Raw genomic sequence first — 15,039 nt, 5'->3', positions numbered from 1 at the left:
TTGTAGTAAACCTTGAGATCTGGTTTTGTGGATAGCCAAGGTTATTGCTTTGGCTACTCAGGGTCTTTTTTGGTTCCATACAAATGTTATTATTATTTGTTCTAGTTCTGTGAGAACTGTTGGTATTTGGGTAGTGAATGCATTAAATCTGAAGATTGTTTTGGGAAGTGTGGACATTTTAACAATATTGGCTTTTCTCAAGATACCAGTGCTTTCCATTGCTCCTGCTTGGCCTCTTTTCCTGCTCTTACTCTGCTTGACCTGGAGTGTAGTACGGTTTCGTTTTGACCTTCTTCTCTGCCTAGGTGCTCACTCCCAGGGTTATTTCATTCTAGAACTCACAGTTTTAAAGTTGATGTGCACGCCGGCGACTCCCCATTTTATATCCATAATTCTAACTCCCCTCTCTTCATCCCTATTATTTTCTTAATTAATATCCAAGTTCATACATGACCTCTTCCCTTCAAGGTCTAACTGACATGTCAGAATTACCATTTCCAAATAGCCCTCTCCAGTTACCCACTCAGTTTCTAAAGTCAAAGTGTTAAGAGTTACCCTGGATTCCCTCTTCTCCTTCTGTTTTATCCCCCACCCAACCCGTTAGAAAGACCTGTCAGCTCTGTCTCACACACAACCACCCAGACCTCACTAACCCCTCACTGCAGCCCCAGCACTGGCTGGCTTGCTCTCCCCTCAGATCCCCCTCAATAGCTGCTCTCACGCTTTTCAGGAAGATTGCTCTGGCCATGCTATTTAAATTTTAATGACCTATCTGATCCCCTGCCAGCCTCCCATTTCTCCTTTCCTGCTTTATTTTTCTCCCTTATTACTTCTTACCCATCTCACATACTCTATATTTTCAATTATTTGGGGGTCTTCTTATGGCACACCCTCCCCACCCCTGGCCCCTCATTAGAATGTAAGATATATGAAGTCCGGCCTTTTTTCCCTGTTCTGTTCACCGCTGTATCTCAACTTAGAACAGTGCCCAAATGGGGTGCTTGAGTGGCTCAGTGGGTTAAGCCTCTGCCTTCAGCTCAGGTCATGATATCAGGGTCCTGGGATCGAGCCCTATGTCGGGCTCCCTGTTCAGCGGGGAGCTGGCTTCCCCCTCTCTCTAACTGCCGCTCTGCCTATTTGTGATCTCTGTCAAATAAATAAATAAAATCTTAAAAAAAGAAAAGAACAGTGCCCTGAATAAATGCTCTGGATAAGTATTTGTTGAATACCTACTTCTCTGTCAGATTGCCAACTTCCTTTCTTGAGCCCCCCATGGTCCATTCTCCACAGAGCAACCACCCCCCTATGGTCCATACTCCACAGAGCAACCAAAGGGAGTTTTTTAAAGACCGTATCAAACATTCTCGTTTCTCTAGTGGTTTTCCATTATAGTGAGAGTAAAATTAATATCCCTTATCACGGACTGCAAGCCCTGCACCTCTGTCCCCGCTGCCACCGTGCCTCATCTTCCACTCTTCCCCTTCACTGTGCATGCCATGCACTTGCCTTCCTTCGGTCCCCTGAACACACAGCGGCTGTTCCCACCTCAGGGCCCCTGCACCCGCTGGTCCCTCAGCCCAAACCAGGGTTTCTCAACCTCAGTATGACTGATATTTTGGGCTCGATAACTCGTGGCGGTTGGGGCCTCCCTGTGTGTGAATAAATTATTTAGTAGCATCCCTGGCCTTGACCCAGTGGGGGTCAGTAACGTTCCTCCAGTGTGATGACCACAGCTGTCTCCAGGCATCAGCAGATGTCTTCAAGCGGGCTAAAGCACCCTGGCTGAGAAAAGTGGCTTAGACCATCCTGCCCTCAGGCTTTAGGACTGAATCTTAAATCTAGTACCTCCTCGCTCCCACCATGTTATACCATTACTCTGATTTTTTTTTTCTTTTTAACACTCCTCACTTTTCTTTTTAACACTCCTCACTATTACACTGTCCATTTGTTTCCATATTGATTTGTTTCCATATTTCTTTTCTTTCAATTCCTTTTGTTTCCTCCTCTCCCAGAATGAAATTACCATCAAGAAAGGGCATTTTTCGAACTTAATTGCTCACTACTTTATCCACTTCAACTAGAACATTGCCTGGCGTGGATGACATGACATGGTCGATAAATGTTTGATGGAAGCAGTACTACAGTTCCCATAAGCACTCACATGAATACGTGTCAGTGTGGGGGCTCTGTGTGCAGTGGAAAGGGAAACATGCATGCACATTCTCACACACAGTATATCCTGTTCATTATATAAGCAGGGCACTTCTCTGTTTGAAAGAAGCCTTAAGGGATTTTTTTCCTATATATTTCTTAATTGTGACCAGTGGGAGATTGAGAAGGTCTGCCTCGCCACCACCATCAACAAAACAAACAAGTAAAAGGAGGAGTATTAATCTGGGCTTTGTCCATTGCAGATAATAGACACTTAATTCAAACTAGCTTAAACAAAGAAAGAGCGAGTTATTTCTTCAGGTGAAGCGAAGTTCAGGAGTAGACAGGGTGATCCAGGCAAGGCTGTTAGGTCACTATCTTGGGCATCCTGACCTTCTGCCTGTCGAAGCTCCACTTTCCACTCTGTCAGATTCCTTCTTAGGCAGGCTGTCCTCAAGTTTGGGAAGATGCCCACCAGCAAATCCAAACTGATATTCTACCAGCTTAAAAGTTTTAGAAGGAAGAGACATAGTTCTAGAAAGTCCCATTTCAGCAAAATGATATTTTAATGGAATTATCTCTGAGTAAATCACTGGGACCAGGGAATGGCAGGGAAACCTGGTACCTTCCCAGACTGGAGTGAATGGTAGACAGTCCATCTCAAATCATATGCACTGAGAGTAGAGGGAGAGGATGTTCCAGAAACAAAATTCAAGAGAAGGGATCCTCACCAAATCAAAGCCATTGATGTCCATAGCCCTGGACTATGTACACTTTCTGGGTCACTTCCATGGACCTTGGTTGAAATGCTGAGTTGTCAGTGACTATGTATGTATAAGCTCTGTACAAGCAGGGCTTTGTCTCATTCACGATTCCATCCCCAGTGTTATTTAGAAGACCTTGCACATAGAAGGCCATCCGTAATAAATATTTCCTTTCGCTTCCTTTCCCCTTCATCTTCCTAGCTTCAGAGATCTGGTTTCCAGTAGGCTCTGCAGAAATTATACTGGGTCTCGCACAAAGGGAGCTCGGCAAATATATGTGAAGTGAATATTAAGGGCACTGATAAGTTTGTAATAGGTCTTAGCCTTTACTCCTGACCACAACCCCAGAGGACAGAAGGACACGGCACTTATAGCAAAGCCTACAGAGCTGGTGTGCCTGGGTGGCTCAGATGGTTAAGCGTCTGCGTTTGGCCTCAGTTATCATCTCAGGTTCCTGGGACCATCGACTCCTGGCTCAGCGGGGATCTGCTTCTCCCTCTCCCTCTGGCCCTGCTTGTACTCTATCTCTCTCTCTCAGATGAATAAATAAAATCTTAAAAAAAAACCCCTACTGAGCTTATTACTCAGCCTCCTTTTGCCTTTTCCTTATCTTCTTTGAAATCTGTTACTCTCCTTTTTATCTACCTCCAACTTCTGCTTTCCCCATCTCTTGGTAAACCTGTTCCTGTTTCTGTGCCTTTTCTCTCTGTGAGGTTTCCTTCCTCCCTCAGCAAAAATGATATATTGGTGCAGCTTCCGTATCTCCGTCAGTGTGTTCTTTTTCTTATTTTTCACTGTTCTTCTTTTCCTTCCTACTCAAAATACAGAAATGAAACTTTTATGTTTGTTATTGACTTTTATGTTTGTTTATAGATCTATGATTCTTAATTTTCAAGGCTATTAAACAAAACATTTAAATTTCTTTCCATAAAAATAGGTGGTATTTGGCAGTTAGTGACTGCCAAAAGGAAACTGATACCCTGCCATCTTTCTGGAACTGGCTTTGTAATAAATAATGAGAATTTAATGAAATACTTCTAGGATATAGGTGTACACAGAGGAAGCTAATATAAAGTTAGAGGGGCCTACTGCTTCAACTGTAAATTCCAATCGAAAATCAGTTTGGTTGCTGAGCAGAGAACAATTGTTTAAGGTTTAAAAATGGACTTGTTTCTTCAAAACTTTAAAAAGGATTTTATCTTCAACAGTGAAATTCCCAAGGGTCCCTTGAAGGCCATTCTGTTGGACTTGGAATGTTACTTTACGTGGAATTTACTTAAGACATTCTGTTTGATGTAGATGATACAATTGAGCAGCAGCTTGAATTCGTCACCAGAGAATCCAGACTTCTTCTTTATAACCTACTGGCCTACGTGAAACACCTAAAAGGCCAAAATGAAGATGCCCTAGAATGCTTGGAACAAGCAGAAGACATAATGCAGCGAGAGCACTCGGACAGAGAAGTGCGACGTCTGGTCACTTGGGGAAACTATGCCTGGGTGTATTATCACATGGATCAGCTTAAGGAAGCTTGGAAGCATTTAGACAAGCTAGGGACTGTCTGTAGGAAACTATCCAGTCCTTATGACTACAAGTTGGAAATGCCTGAGACTAACTGTGAGAAAGGGTGGGCACTCTTGAAATTTGGAGGAAAGTATTACCACAGGGCAAAAGCGGCTTTTGAGAAGGCTCTGGAAGCAGAACCTGACAATCCAGAATTTAACATCGGCTATGCCATCACAGCGTACCGGCTGGACGATACTGACCGACACGGGTGTATAAAGAGCTTTTCTCTGGGCCCACTGAGGAAGGTTGTCACTGAAGCTTCAAGATGTACAAGCAGAAGATGAAGGGGAAAAGTATATTGAAGAAATTCTGGACCAGGTATTTTCCCAACCTCATGTCCTTCGTTACACAGCCAAATTCTACAGGAGAAAAAATTCCTGGGACAAAACTCTTGAAGTTTTGAAAAAGGCCTTGAAGGTGACACCAATGTCTTTGTTCCTCCATCTCCAGATGGGACTTTGCTATAGGGTGCAAATGACTGAAATCAAGAAGGCTACAGACAACAGACCTACAGGGGAGGATAAACTGAGAATGGACAGGCTTATTACAACGGCTATATCTCATTTCGAAGTAGCTGTGCAACGAGACTCCAAGTTCCCATTTGTCTACAGGGACCTGGCCAGCATGTATGTCGAGGCAGGCCAGTGTAGCAAAGCTGAAGAGGTATTCCAGAAACCCCTTCATCAGAACAGAACCAATGATCACAAACATCAGATCCACTATTAATATGGCCGCTTTCAGGAATTTCACTATAAATCAGAAAGTACTGCCATGTGCCATTATTTAGAGGACTTGAAGATCAGCGACTAGGAGGCTCCTGGGTGGCTCAGTGGGTTAAAGCTTCTGCCTTCGGCTTGGGTCATGATCCCAGGGTCCTGCGATCGAGCCCCACATCGGGCTCTCTGCTTAGCCGGAGGCCTGCTTCCCTTCCTCTCTCTCTGCCTGCCTCTCTGCCTACTTGTGATCTCTGTCTGTCAAATAAATAAATAAATAAATAAAATCTTAAAAAAAAAAAATCAGGGGCACCTGGGTGGCTCAGTGGGTTAAGCCGCTGCCTTCGGCTCAGGTCATGATCTCAGGTTCCTGGGATCAAGTCCCGCATCGGGCTCTCTGCTCAGCAGGGAGCCTGCTTCCCTCTCTCTCTCTCTCTCTCTCTGCCTGCCTCTCCATCTACTTGTGATTTCTCTCTGTCAAATAAATAAATAAAATCTTAAAAAAAAAAATCAGCGACCAGTCATCCCTCCATCCCAAACTGATAAATGTTCTGAAGAACCTGGCTGTAGAGAGACTTGGTCATGATGCTTCAGATGTGCAGAGTTTACGTGCACTGGGGTTTGTTTACAAGCTTGAGGGAGCCCCAAGGCAAGCTGTTGAGTACTATGAGTAGGCCCAGAGGCTAGATCCAGAAAATGCAGAGTCCCTTGCTGCTCTCTGTGAGGTTCGACTTTCTACTTAAGTACATGCTCTAGGAAATTGCTTTTAAGCATTTCTTCCCACTTTGGGCTCATATATTTTCATTGTTAATTATGGAGGCAATTTTTGCTGAATGTTTACTGTAGACCAGGCATCATCCCAAATGGGATGAACCTTTGGATTTTTTTAAATTAAAATACTGTAATCCATTTGGAAACAAAAATATACCAGATGTTGTGTCTTTCAAAAATGGTATGGCCATTAGGACTATATCCCCTTTATCTCTGTTATTTATAGTAATTTTCTGATTAGGGGCACTTGGGTGGGTCAGTCAATTAAGTGTTTGGCTCTTGATTTCGGCTCAGGTCAGGATCTCAGGGTTACAGGACTGAATCCATGTCTGGCTCTGAGTTCAGCTCAGACAGAGTCTGCTTGTCCCTCTCCCTCTCCTTCTGCCCATTCTCTCCACCCCCATAAATAAAGAAAATCTTTAAATAATAATAATTTTCTGATTATATTTTGTCAAATTTCCCATATTGCTCACTTGGGCAGTAAGCATAATTTTGCATAAGCCTTTGATCCCTAGGTCAAGAACCCTCTTTCAGGAATGCAAAATTATATTAGTAAAGCTCTTAACTATGTAGCTTGCAAAAGATGGATCCTATGGGTTCCGACTCTGATAAGGATATTTAAGCATTAGCCTGATAGTCACTTAAAGATTCCCTTTTGTTGAAAGAAAAAGTTTGTAACAGTAAAGAATCTGCCATCTATGATGACTTCAATAAAAGGAGAAAAAAACTAAAACAGGGGGAAATGGATTTCTTTAAATATAGGACTTTAGGGCCCCATGAGAAATCAGAGATGTTATCTCCTCAAAATGTTCACTGCATAACTAGAAGCAGTTTTGGAAAAAAATGAACAATGGAAAATCATTAGTCTCAAGATTTTCTGGTCTTTTAACTAGAAGAATAAACCTAACCTAAATGGAATTCATTTTACTCTAACTAAAATTGCAGAATTTTTAGGTTAAAATTAAGACAGAAAGCAGATTGAGAAATTGCAAAAAATGATTTTAAAAAATGAGTAAAGTAGATGTCCCCATTCTACATCCATAGATTACCAAGGCTTCAGTGATTTGGTTTTGGGTCTGGGCTGGGTGGTTCTTGTACCCCTAATTTCTGGCCTTTAGTTAACTCCTATAGTATCCCAAAATTACTTCTGTGTAGCTTTTTCTTTTGCCTGAAGGTTTCAGACGAACAAGTTTTCCTGTAGATCTTCCAGGAACAGTTAAGCCCTGCTTTTGGTTTGAATATCCACCTTGGAGGGTCTACTGCTTAAGAGAGCTTATACCTGGGGGGCTTTTTAAATTGAGATCTTACTGAAAGTGGCTTCTCTGCCGTTGTTTCTTTGATCATCATCTACAATTATATTTATCACCACAGTATTAGTATAAAAGTGTACCATGTGACTTGATTCTCCACACTGCCACTGCCTTGATGCTATTATGTATGTATACTTTTTATTTATTGTTACTACTTCTATTTTTAAATTTCTATGGTTATATTACAAAAGTGATGAATTCTCATTGTAAAATTTTAAACAGAAGCATATGGATTTAAAAATAAGAGCACTTCTCCTCACCCTAATCCAATTCCACACCCTCATGGCAACCTGTTAACAGTTTAATAGGAATCCCTCCAGGTATGTTTTCTATGCATATTCAAACATACATCCATACTGCAATGTATTTCATGAATTAAAGTTTTTAAATGTTTGATTTACTTAAGTCTCTGCTGTTTTGGTTTATTTTACTAATTTTATTTATTCATTCAAGAGGGAAGAACAGGAAAGGGAATGGTCTTTACTCAAGTATTTCTGGAATTCAGGACTGAAGTCCTAACCTGTCAGAAGAAGCATCTGTGGGGCAGCTGGGTGGCTCAGTGGGTTAAAGCCTCTGCCTTCAGCTCAGGTCATGATCCCAGGATCCTGGGATCAAGCCCCGCATCAGGTTCTCTGCACGGCAGGGAGCCTGCTTCCTCCTCTCTCTCTGCCTGCCTCTCTGCCTGACTGTAATCTCTGTCTGTCAAATAAATAAATAAAATCTAAAAAAAAAACCAAAGAAGCAGCATCTGTCACATTTTGCAGCACATATATTGTTTTGCAGCAAGTCATTTTCTCCTATTGGGAATAATGTAATGAAGGTTATGTTCCCAAGTAGGGACTCTACACATAATAAAATACAATTATGATATCAAAACAATAATATAGTTATAAGCTTCTATATTTTTTAAGATATTATTTATTTGTCGGGGGCGGGCACAAGCAGGGGAAGCTTCAAGCAGAGGAAGAAGCAGGCTCTCCACTGAGAAAGGAGCCTGATGTGGGACTTGATTCCAAGACCCCAGGATCATTACCTGAGGCAAAGGCAGATGCTGGACTGAGCCATCCAGGCATCCAAGCCTCTATATTTAAATATTAGACTTTACAGTCTATTAAACAACTTTAAAATTCACTAGATATTAAAACACTGAAGAACTGCCTCGCACGATATGGAAGCTGAGGCTCATAATCACGGTCCACGGGCCACAAGCTACAGACCCGGGAGAGAGCAGGAGCATGATTCCAGTCAGAGTCCAAAGGCCTGAGACCTGGAGGGATAAAGCCAGAGGCTCCGGTCCGAGTCTGAACACCTGAGAACCAGGAATGCCGACAATATAAGCTCCAGTCCAGGGAGAGGAGAAGGCCAGTGTCCAGCTCACACAGACAGACAGACAGACAGACAGACAGAATTCACACTTCCTCTGCCTCTGGGTTCGACTGGGGCCCTCAGCAGACGCAGGAGGCCGGTCCACACCGGGGGAGGGCGGTCTGCTTTCCCTGCCCACCCAGTCAGCGGCTCATCTCTCCTGGGGACACCGTCACACACACCCAGACCTATCGTTTAATGAGAGCTCGGGCACCTCACAGCCTGGCGAGCTGACACAAGCTGTCACCGCGTCCCAGGTGCCGTGCCTCGCAGGTGCGTGTCCCAGTGACCGTGTTTATTTTCTCCACAGTGAGGTCAATAAGGATGCTCTGGAGAAAAACCTTGCACAGCTGAAATGCCATTTCACGTGGAACTTACCTAAGGAAGATGGTGTCTTAGGCGATCTAGAAGATAGAGTGTGTCACCAGATGGAATCGGTAAACGCTGAGTGCAAAGCTACGATGTACAACTTCTTGGCCTACATAAAACACCTGCGTGGTCACCACGAGGCGGCGCTGGAGAGCCTGCGGCGGGCGGAGGAGCTGATTGGGCGCGAGCACCGGGAGCAAGCAGACACCCGAAGTCTGGTCACCTGGGGCAACTTCGCCTGGGTCTCCTACCGCCTGGGCAGACACGCAGACGCGCAGATGTATGTGGACAAAGTAGGACAAGTGTGCAAGACGTTTCCACATCACAACTGTACCGAGTGCCCACTGGTTTCTTCTGTGACCAGAGCTGCCTGGGGCCTCTGCAGGGCAGGTCCCTGGGAACTATGGTCGTACCGCCTTGTGCGGACTCTGGTAGTTCCTGCTCGTCCTTGTTCCTAGCCATCCGTACATACTTTAGCTTTGCCAGTGTCTGGGTGGAGCAAAACCGAAGGAAGTCCTTTGCCTAGGGACCTGGAAGGCTCAGAAAGCTGGGTGCTCACCTGGCTCTTCCTTTTCCAGAGAGAACCCTTTCTGGCTGGGAGTTCCCTATGGGCACTGAGCAGCACCAGCCAGGGCAGGTGGGATCAGGGGGCAAAATGAAGCTGTCCTCCTCTTTTTGAAAAGTTATTCTCAGGGTTTTTTGGTTTTTGTTTTTTTCCCCCACTGTTGCTGAATTTTGGTAAGTGGACACATGAGCTTTGCTAGAGCTATTTTTATTCATGAATAAGGTGCCTAACTGTGGATCTCACCTGGGGTAGGTGGGCTCCCCTACTTCACCATCTTGGTCACATCACTCTCCAACAGAATTTTGTGTTTCATTTTCAAATAACTCCTAATCAACTGAAAAACTGTCTGATTCACATCTATTGATTGATAAATGAGCTTACGTATTTTATTTTTAAATCTTACAACCACCCCATAAAGTAGTTAGCGCTGTCATTCACTTTTTAGTGAGGGAGAAACCGAGGATTTCGGTGGTTAAGTCACCTGGGTAGACCCACAAATGTGCTGAGTGGTAGAGTCTGGACCTGTATGCAGACCAGACTGACCGAAGTCCACGCTCCTTGACAGTGTCTTACCGTCAAGACCCTGCAGCCCCAGCTCCTATTGGACAGCCTTTAACAGCTCTCCTCAGTCACAGTCACGGGCCTCACTCCCTGGCAGATGCAGCTGAAGAAGAGACCTTCTGAGATGGAGGCCCATACCAGGGAGCTCTCCTCAAAGAAAGTGACAGAGGCAATCACAGCTCATCTCCTGCTGGGTGCCAGTCCTCATCCTCTCCCATGCACCTTTCCCTCCACCTTGAAACAGCAGATGCATGGCACAGCCTATCCTCAACAGCCTTTCTCTGAGGGTAAGTCCTGGGCAGGCTCAAAACTACACATACTCATATGCCTAATTGAGAAGCATTTGGAGATTGTGAACATGGCCCACTGCAATCCAATTACAACTCTTTTTCTTTCTTTCTGACTACCAAATTCCATAGAAGCCAAAAGAACACAAACTTTCTAGTTCTCTGTCCAGAACCAGGTGTCCAAATGATAAAGGCCAGAGCCTCTCAGCTTAGGAGGCTGGAGACAACATGGAACCGCACATGTACAGAGCAAAGAGCTGTGCCTTACCTTCCTGGTGTCATCAGAGGTCCCATTCTTTACAGTTCTAGATTCAGTGCCCATTAGCCTCAATGGTCCCTCCTTCTGAGCTGCCCAAAACAATCTCTTCTCCCTGGAGGTGTTGTTTCTACAATCCCTAAGGACAGGGTTTAAAAGTGGGCTTTAATCATAGCCTGTGTCTGTACTGACATAAAACTACCACAAACAAATGTATATATCACAGATACATCGTTTATGAACATAGGTAAAACATTTAAGAAAAGCTAAAAACAGGCTAACAATTTAAAAATGTCATATCCATGATCATCAAGATTTCTCTTGGGCTGCAAAATACGTTTGCTTGGGAAAATTATATAAACATTAAAAATGGAAAAACTCTAAAAATATAATCCAAAAGAAGGCTACCTCCTCTTGGAATTAACTTTAAGTGCAAACTCTGGCATTTTTATAAAGAGCATGATGTTTTGTGACTATCTCTTTACTGAATAGTACTTAATGAAAATCTTTATTGGTAAATATATTTAACAATCTCTAAAATTTCTCCCATATGTTCACGATGATAATATAGTCCGGAGGTTTTATGTGTTCAGAGAAAAAAAAAACCTAGACATAAACAAGAAATGTATAGTCTGTATGAAGGAAACTTTTGTACTTCGGTGAATAATAATTTAAAAGCTTCAAGTAATAAAGAGGAACAAATCATTTTCCTAAATAAAAAGATGAAGTATATTATGACACAATATTCCAAATAAAACCTCCACAGACTTTTGTTTTTTCACATTTTTTTTGTTCTGTTGCTAGGAAAAAAAATGTAAAATTTATGTAGAATAATAAGAGGCAAACATTTTGTGAAAGGCAGACTGAAGCTGAACCAAAGTGTCTTTAATAGCTATAATAATCTAAATATTTTAGTTCTGAGTTGTGAAAAAGAAAACATGTAAAGTCCTAATATCATGTAAGAATTTAGTGTATGATAATGGTACAATCTGCAAAAGGTAGAAAGAAATGGGCCTCCAAGGGTAACTGATGGTGTGTCTAGATGGTTAGTAAGGATAGATGTTTACTTCCTATAATGCAAAAAATACATAACTGTGTGTAAGTATTCCTAACTGAAATATAAAATTTGAACTATCAAAGTTCAAAAATCACGAGTTTCAAAATTTTAATGCTGAGATGACAGGACACCAACAGCAGACAAAGCTTATTTAAAAGTCTGAATTTATGAAATCTTGACTTCAAAAAGAACCCTTCCATAGACAAATATGAGGGTGCTTCAAAATAATGAGAAAGGGAATCATATTAATGTGGAATAATACATTATAAAGTAAAAAAAAAAAAAAACATTGTTTAGTTCTCATTGTTGCTATAAACAGAGATAAACTATATATAGATTCTTATTACCAAGAACACATAAATCAAGAAAATATTGTGTATTTCTATGACCAACTATTATAAAATGAGCACCTCAAATAAAATGAGGCCAAGGAACCAAAGGCACTGCAGTCCTACCACTGCATACACCAGAGCTCTGACACCTGCAACCAGCCTCTCGGGAAGTGGGCGGCGGCAGGCACAGCAAAGGGCCAAGTCATTCTTCCTCTCTTGCTCTCCCTGGGGGGCCTGCCCATGTTGCTAAGAGATCTGGATGAGGCCTTTGCGCTCTGCTCCAGAGGAACCCTGTGCCCTGGTGTCCAAGAGCCCAAGACCATCTGCAGCTTATCTTTTTACAAACCCAGCCTGATGTTAAACAATCAAACTAGACACTTACAAAGTCAATAAATTATAAATAAAAATAAAACGAAGCTGAGGACATGAGCTAACACTAAGCAAGAAACTGAAGATGAGCAGTCAATAGTGTAGAACTGCTCAACATCTCTAGAAAACCAATTCAAGGACTATTAGATAAGGTTGGAAAAGCCTGTAAAAGAATAGGACTCATTATGGAAATATGTTTGGAAAACTTACATTTCCAAACTTTGGATGGATCTGAAATTCACATAGCCTTTCTGGAGTCAATTTCATAAGAAGCGAAAATGAACTTACTTTTTAATCCAGAAATTACAGTTTTAGAAAGAAATCCAAAGAAGAAAACTTGAAGGAGTGCAGAAAGGTATATGCTCAAAGGCACTCCTCCACAATGTTAATTTGTAATAATAAAAATACTGGAAGTCACCTGAGTATCAATAGGTTATAGATAAAATGGTTTTGATCCATAAGAGAGAATCCTAGGCAGCCATTAAAAAATGAGCACATAAGGGCAGAAAAACCAACACAGATTAACAGAAAAAATGTTAATCACATATTGTGAAGCGAAAAGTGGGAGTTTACAGTATATAGTTACCCTAATACTGTGTGCACAGGTGTGTATATCCAAAAAGAACACGGAAACAGAAGAAGCCAAACCAAATGCCAGAGACAAAGCTATAACCCACCTACGGAGAACAACAGGGAGCAGTATTATTATTTCATTAATTTTCCCATAGAAGTAAAATTGAAAAACACATTTCAGAGAATATAAGTCTATGACTCCTGTATAATATTAAAGTCGTTTTATTTATATTTTCTACATTATTATTTTCTCATCCTTACCTACCAAATTAACAGCATGCTGTTTCATAGGTAAAAGCTTTTTACAACCTTCAACAGTATCTACTCCTCTAAAGTTACTAAGGTTCAGGTGTGTTTTTCATCACAACCACTAATATTAGCAGTTTTAAAACTTTGGGACACATTTTATACGAATTTTTCAATGTTTCAAACTATAGTAAGGTAGAGTATCTACACAAATCACTAAATCATCTGGAAAGAGAAAACTCCAAGAAGCATTAACAATAATAGTTGTTCATCCATAGGCTATTAAAAATTACATGGTTTATTTCTCTTTAGTAGCAATGACAAATACAGCTTGCAAAGCACTGGGCACAATGGCTTTAAAGTTGTCTAATTCCAGGCAACAACATATTATTTGGAAATGGCATGGATACTTTTGATTGCAATATAGAATTTTAATATTCTTTTTTTTAGGATTTTATTTATTTATTTGAGAGACAGAGATCACAAGTAGGCAGAGAGGCAGGCAGAGAGAGAGAGAGGAGGAAGCAGGCTCCCTGCAGAGCAGAGAGCCCGATGTGGGGCTCAATCCTAGGACCCTGGGATCATGACCTGAGCCGAAGGCAGGGGCCTCAACCCACTGAGCCACCCAGGCGCCCCAGAATTTTAATATTCTGACAGTATTTCTTATTTGCTAAAGTCAAATGCCCTTAAGCATCCGGTCTATTAAAACTTTTCTGTAGGTGAACAAATATGGAAATATGGATTAAAATGCATGGAAAAAGGCCTAGGATACATGCTGAAGTAAAAACCAACAGTTATTTTAGGAGAGGCAACTGAGAGACAGGGGAGAAGACAATTCCTGTTACATTCTGAAGAATATTTATGCCCTCTTCCCCCAACCTTCACAGCTGGTATGGACCAACAGCACAGGAGCACCCAATCCTAGGAAGGCTAAGGAAGTCCCACTAGCTCCTGGGCGTTAGTCACAGTTGCCATGCTTCTCCAAGTTCCTTTTCTAATTTAAAGAATGTGGTTGGACACCCCACAGAGCAGGACTTCACTACTCCCCTGCCTGCTGTCCTCTCAGGATGTGAATGAACTTCTTTGGTGGGGGTGCGGAGGAGGATGGTAGACAAGAATTCTTGGTCTGTGTGTCACAGCAAGAAAGCTAAAACTAAGGCCTGCTCTTTCAGAGGGGGATAACTATTCCCACTTTGTATATAAGGAAAAGGAATCAGGGAGACCAACCATCCCAAACTATGAATTCCAGATACGGTGGAGCAAGCAAGATAGGAAGCATCACTTTTCCAACTCGCTAAGTATCTGACTGGACCTTGCTCTTGAAAAGTGATGTCTAAGAGCAGATATCAGTTCCTCGTTGTCTGAAAGAGAAGCCTGGGGATGTGCAGAGTCTGAAAGGAGGGGCGGGTGGGAAAGAGGAAGGAGATGGAGATTACGTAGTGTCCCATCACTCGGTGGCCCATGAAGGTTCCATGGAAATAACAGGAATCAGAACAGGCTAAGCCACCGACAGAAACACGGAGGTCAAAGTGGTAGGGCAAGGGCAGCTACAACTGCAGTTCCCTACTGGGGACAACAAGTAGGTTGGTTGAGGGCATCCAGGATACCCATGGGTTGAACCTTTCCAGAGGCTATGGCTCTACCTTTCCTTGCCAAGCACAGGCGGGATGTGAAGTGACAGGGCACACCAGGCTAGGCGAGGACACGTTACACACAGAAAATGTGGAAAAGACAGGTTCTAGGGGATTACCAGGAAACACTATCTAGGCACTGGGAATGTACAT

The 15,039-nt window shown here is 42.4% G+C and overlaps 1 protein-coding gene and 1 pseudogene across 1 annotated transcript; both read left to right on the top strand.

The window, feature by feature from the left end:
* Positions 1-1,315: 1,315 nt before the first annotated feature.
* Positions 1,316-7,675, top strand: LOC131830074 (interferon-induced protein with tetratricopeptide repeats 5-like; annotated as a pseudogene).
* Positions 7,676-8,443: 768 nt separating this feature from the next.
* LOC131830131 (uncharacterized) lies at positions 8,444-10,632 on the top strand. The gene is made up of 2 exons (XM_059172509.1): positions 8,444-8,519; positions 8,614-10,632. The coding sequence occupies exons 1-2, from the start codon at positions 8,444-8,446 to the stop codon at positions 9,465-9,467; spliced, it is 930 nt and encodes a 309-aa protein (XP_059028492.1). The 3' UTR covers positions 9,468-10,632.
* The last annotated feature ends 4,407 nt before the right edge of the window (positions 10,633-15,039 follow it).

Source organism: Mustela lutreola, chromosome 4 (genome assembly GCF_030435805.1).
Source record: "Mustela lutreola isolate mMusLut2 chromosome 4, mMusLut2.pri, whole genome shotgun sequence".
NCBI lineage: Eukaryota > Metazoa > Chordata > Mammalia > Carnivora > Mustelidae > Mustela > Mustela lutreola.
The sequence above is the reverse complement of the archived record's forward strand: the minus strand, read 5'-3'. Positions and strand labels throughout refer to the sequence as shown.

What these genes read in the sequence shown, in the direction of transcription:
- LOC131830131 (XM_059172509.1), top strand. Translation starts at nt 8,444, where the DNA reads ATGGAAGCTGAGGCTCATAATCACGGTCCACGGGCCACAAGCTACAGA. An exon ending in AGAGCAGGAGCATGATTCCA is followed by an intron (nt 8,520 to 8,613) that starts GTCAGAGTCCAA and finishes CGACAATATAAG; the next exon opens with CTCCAGTCCAGGGAGAGGAG.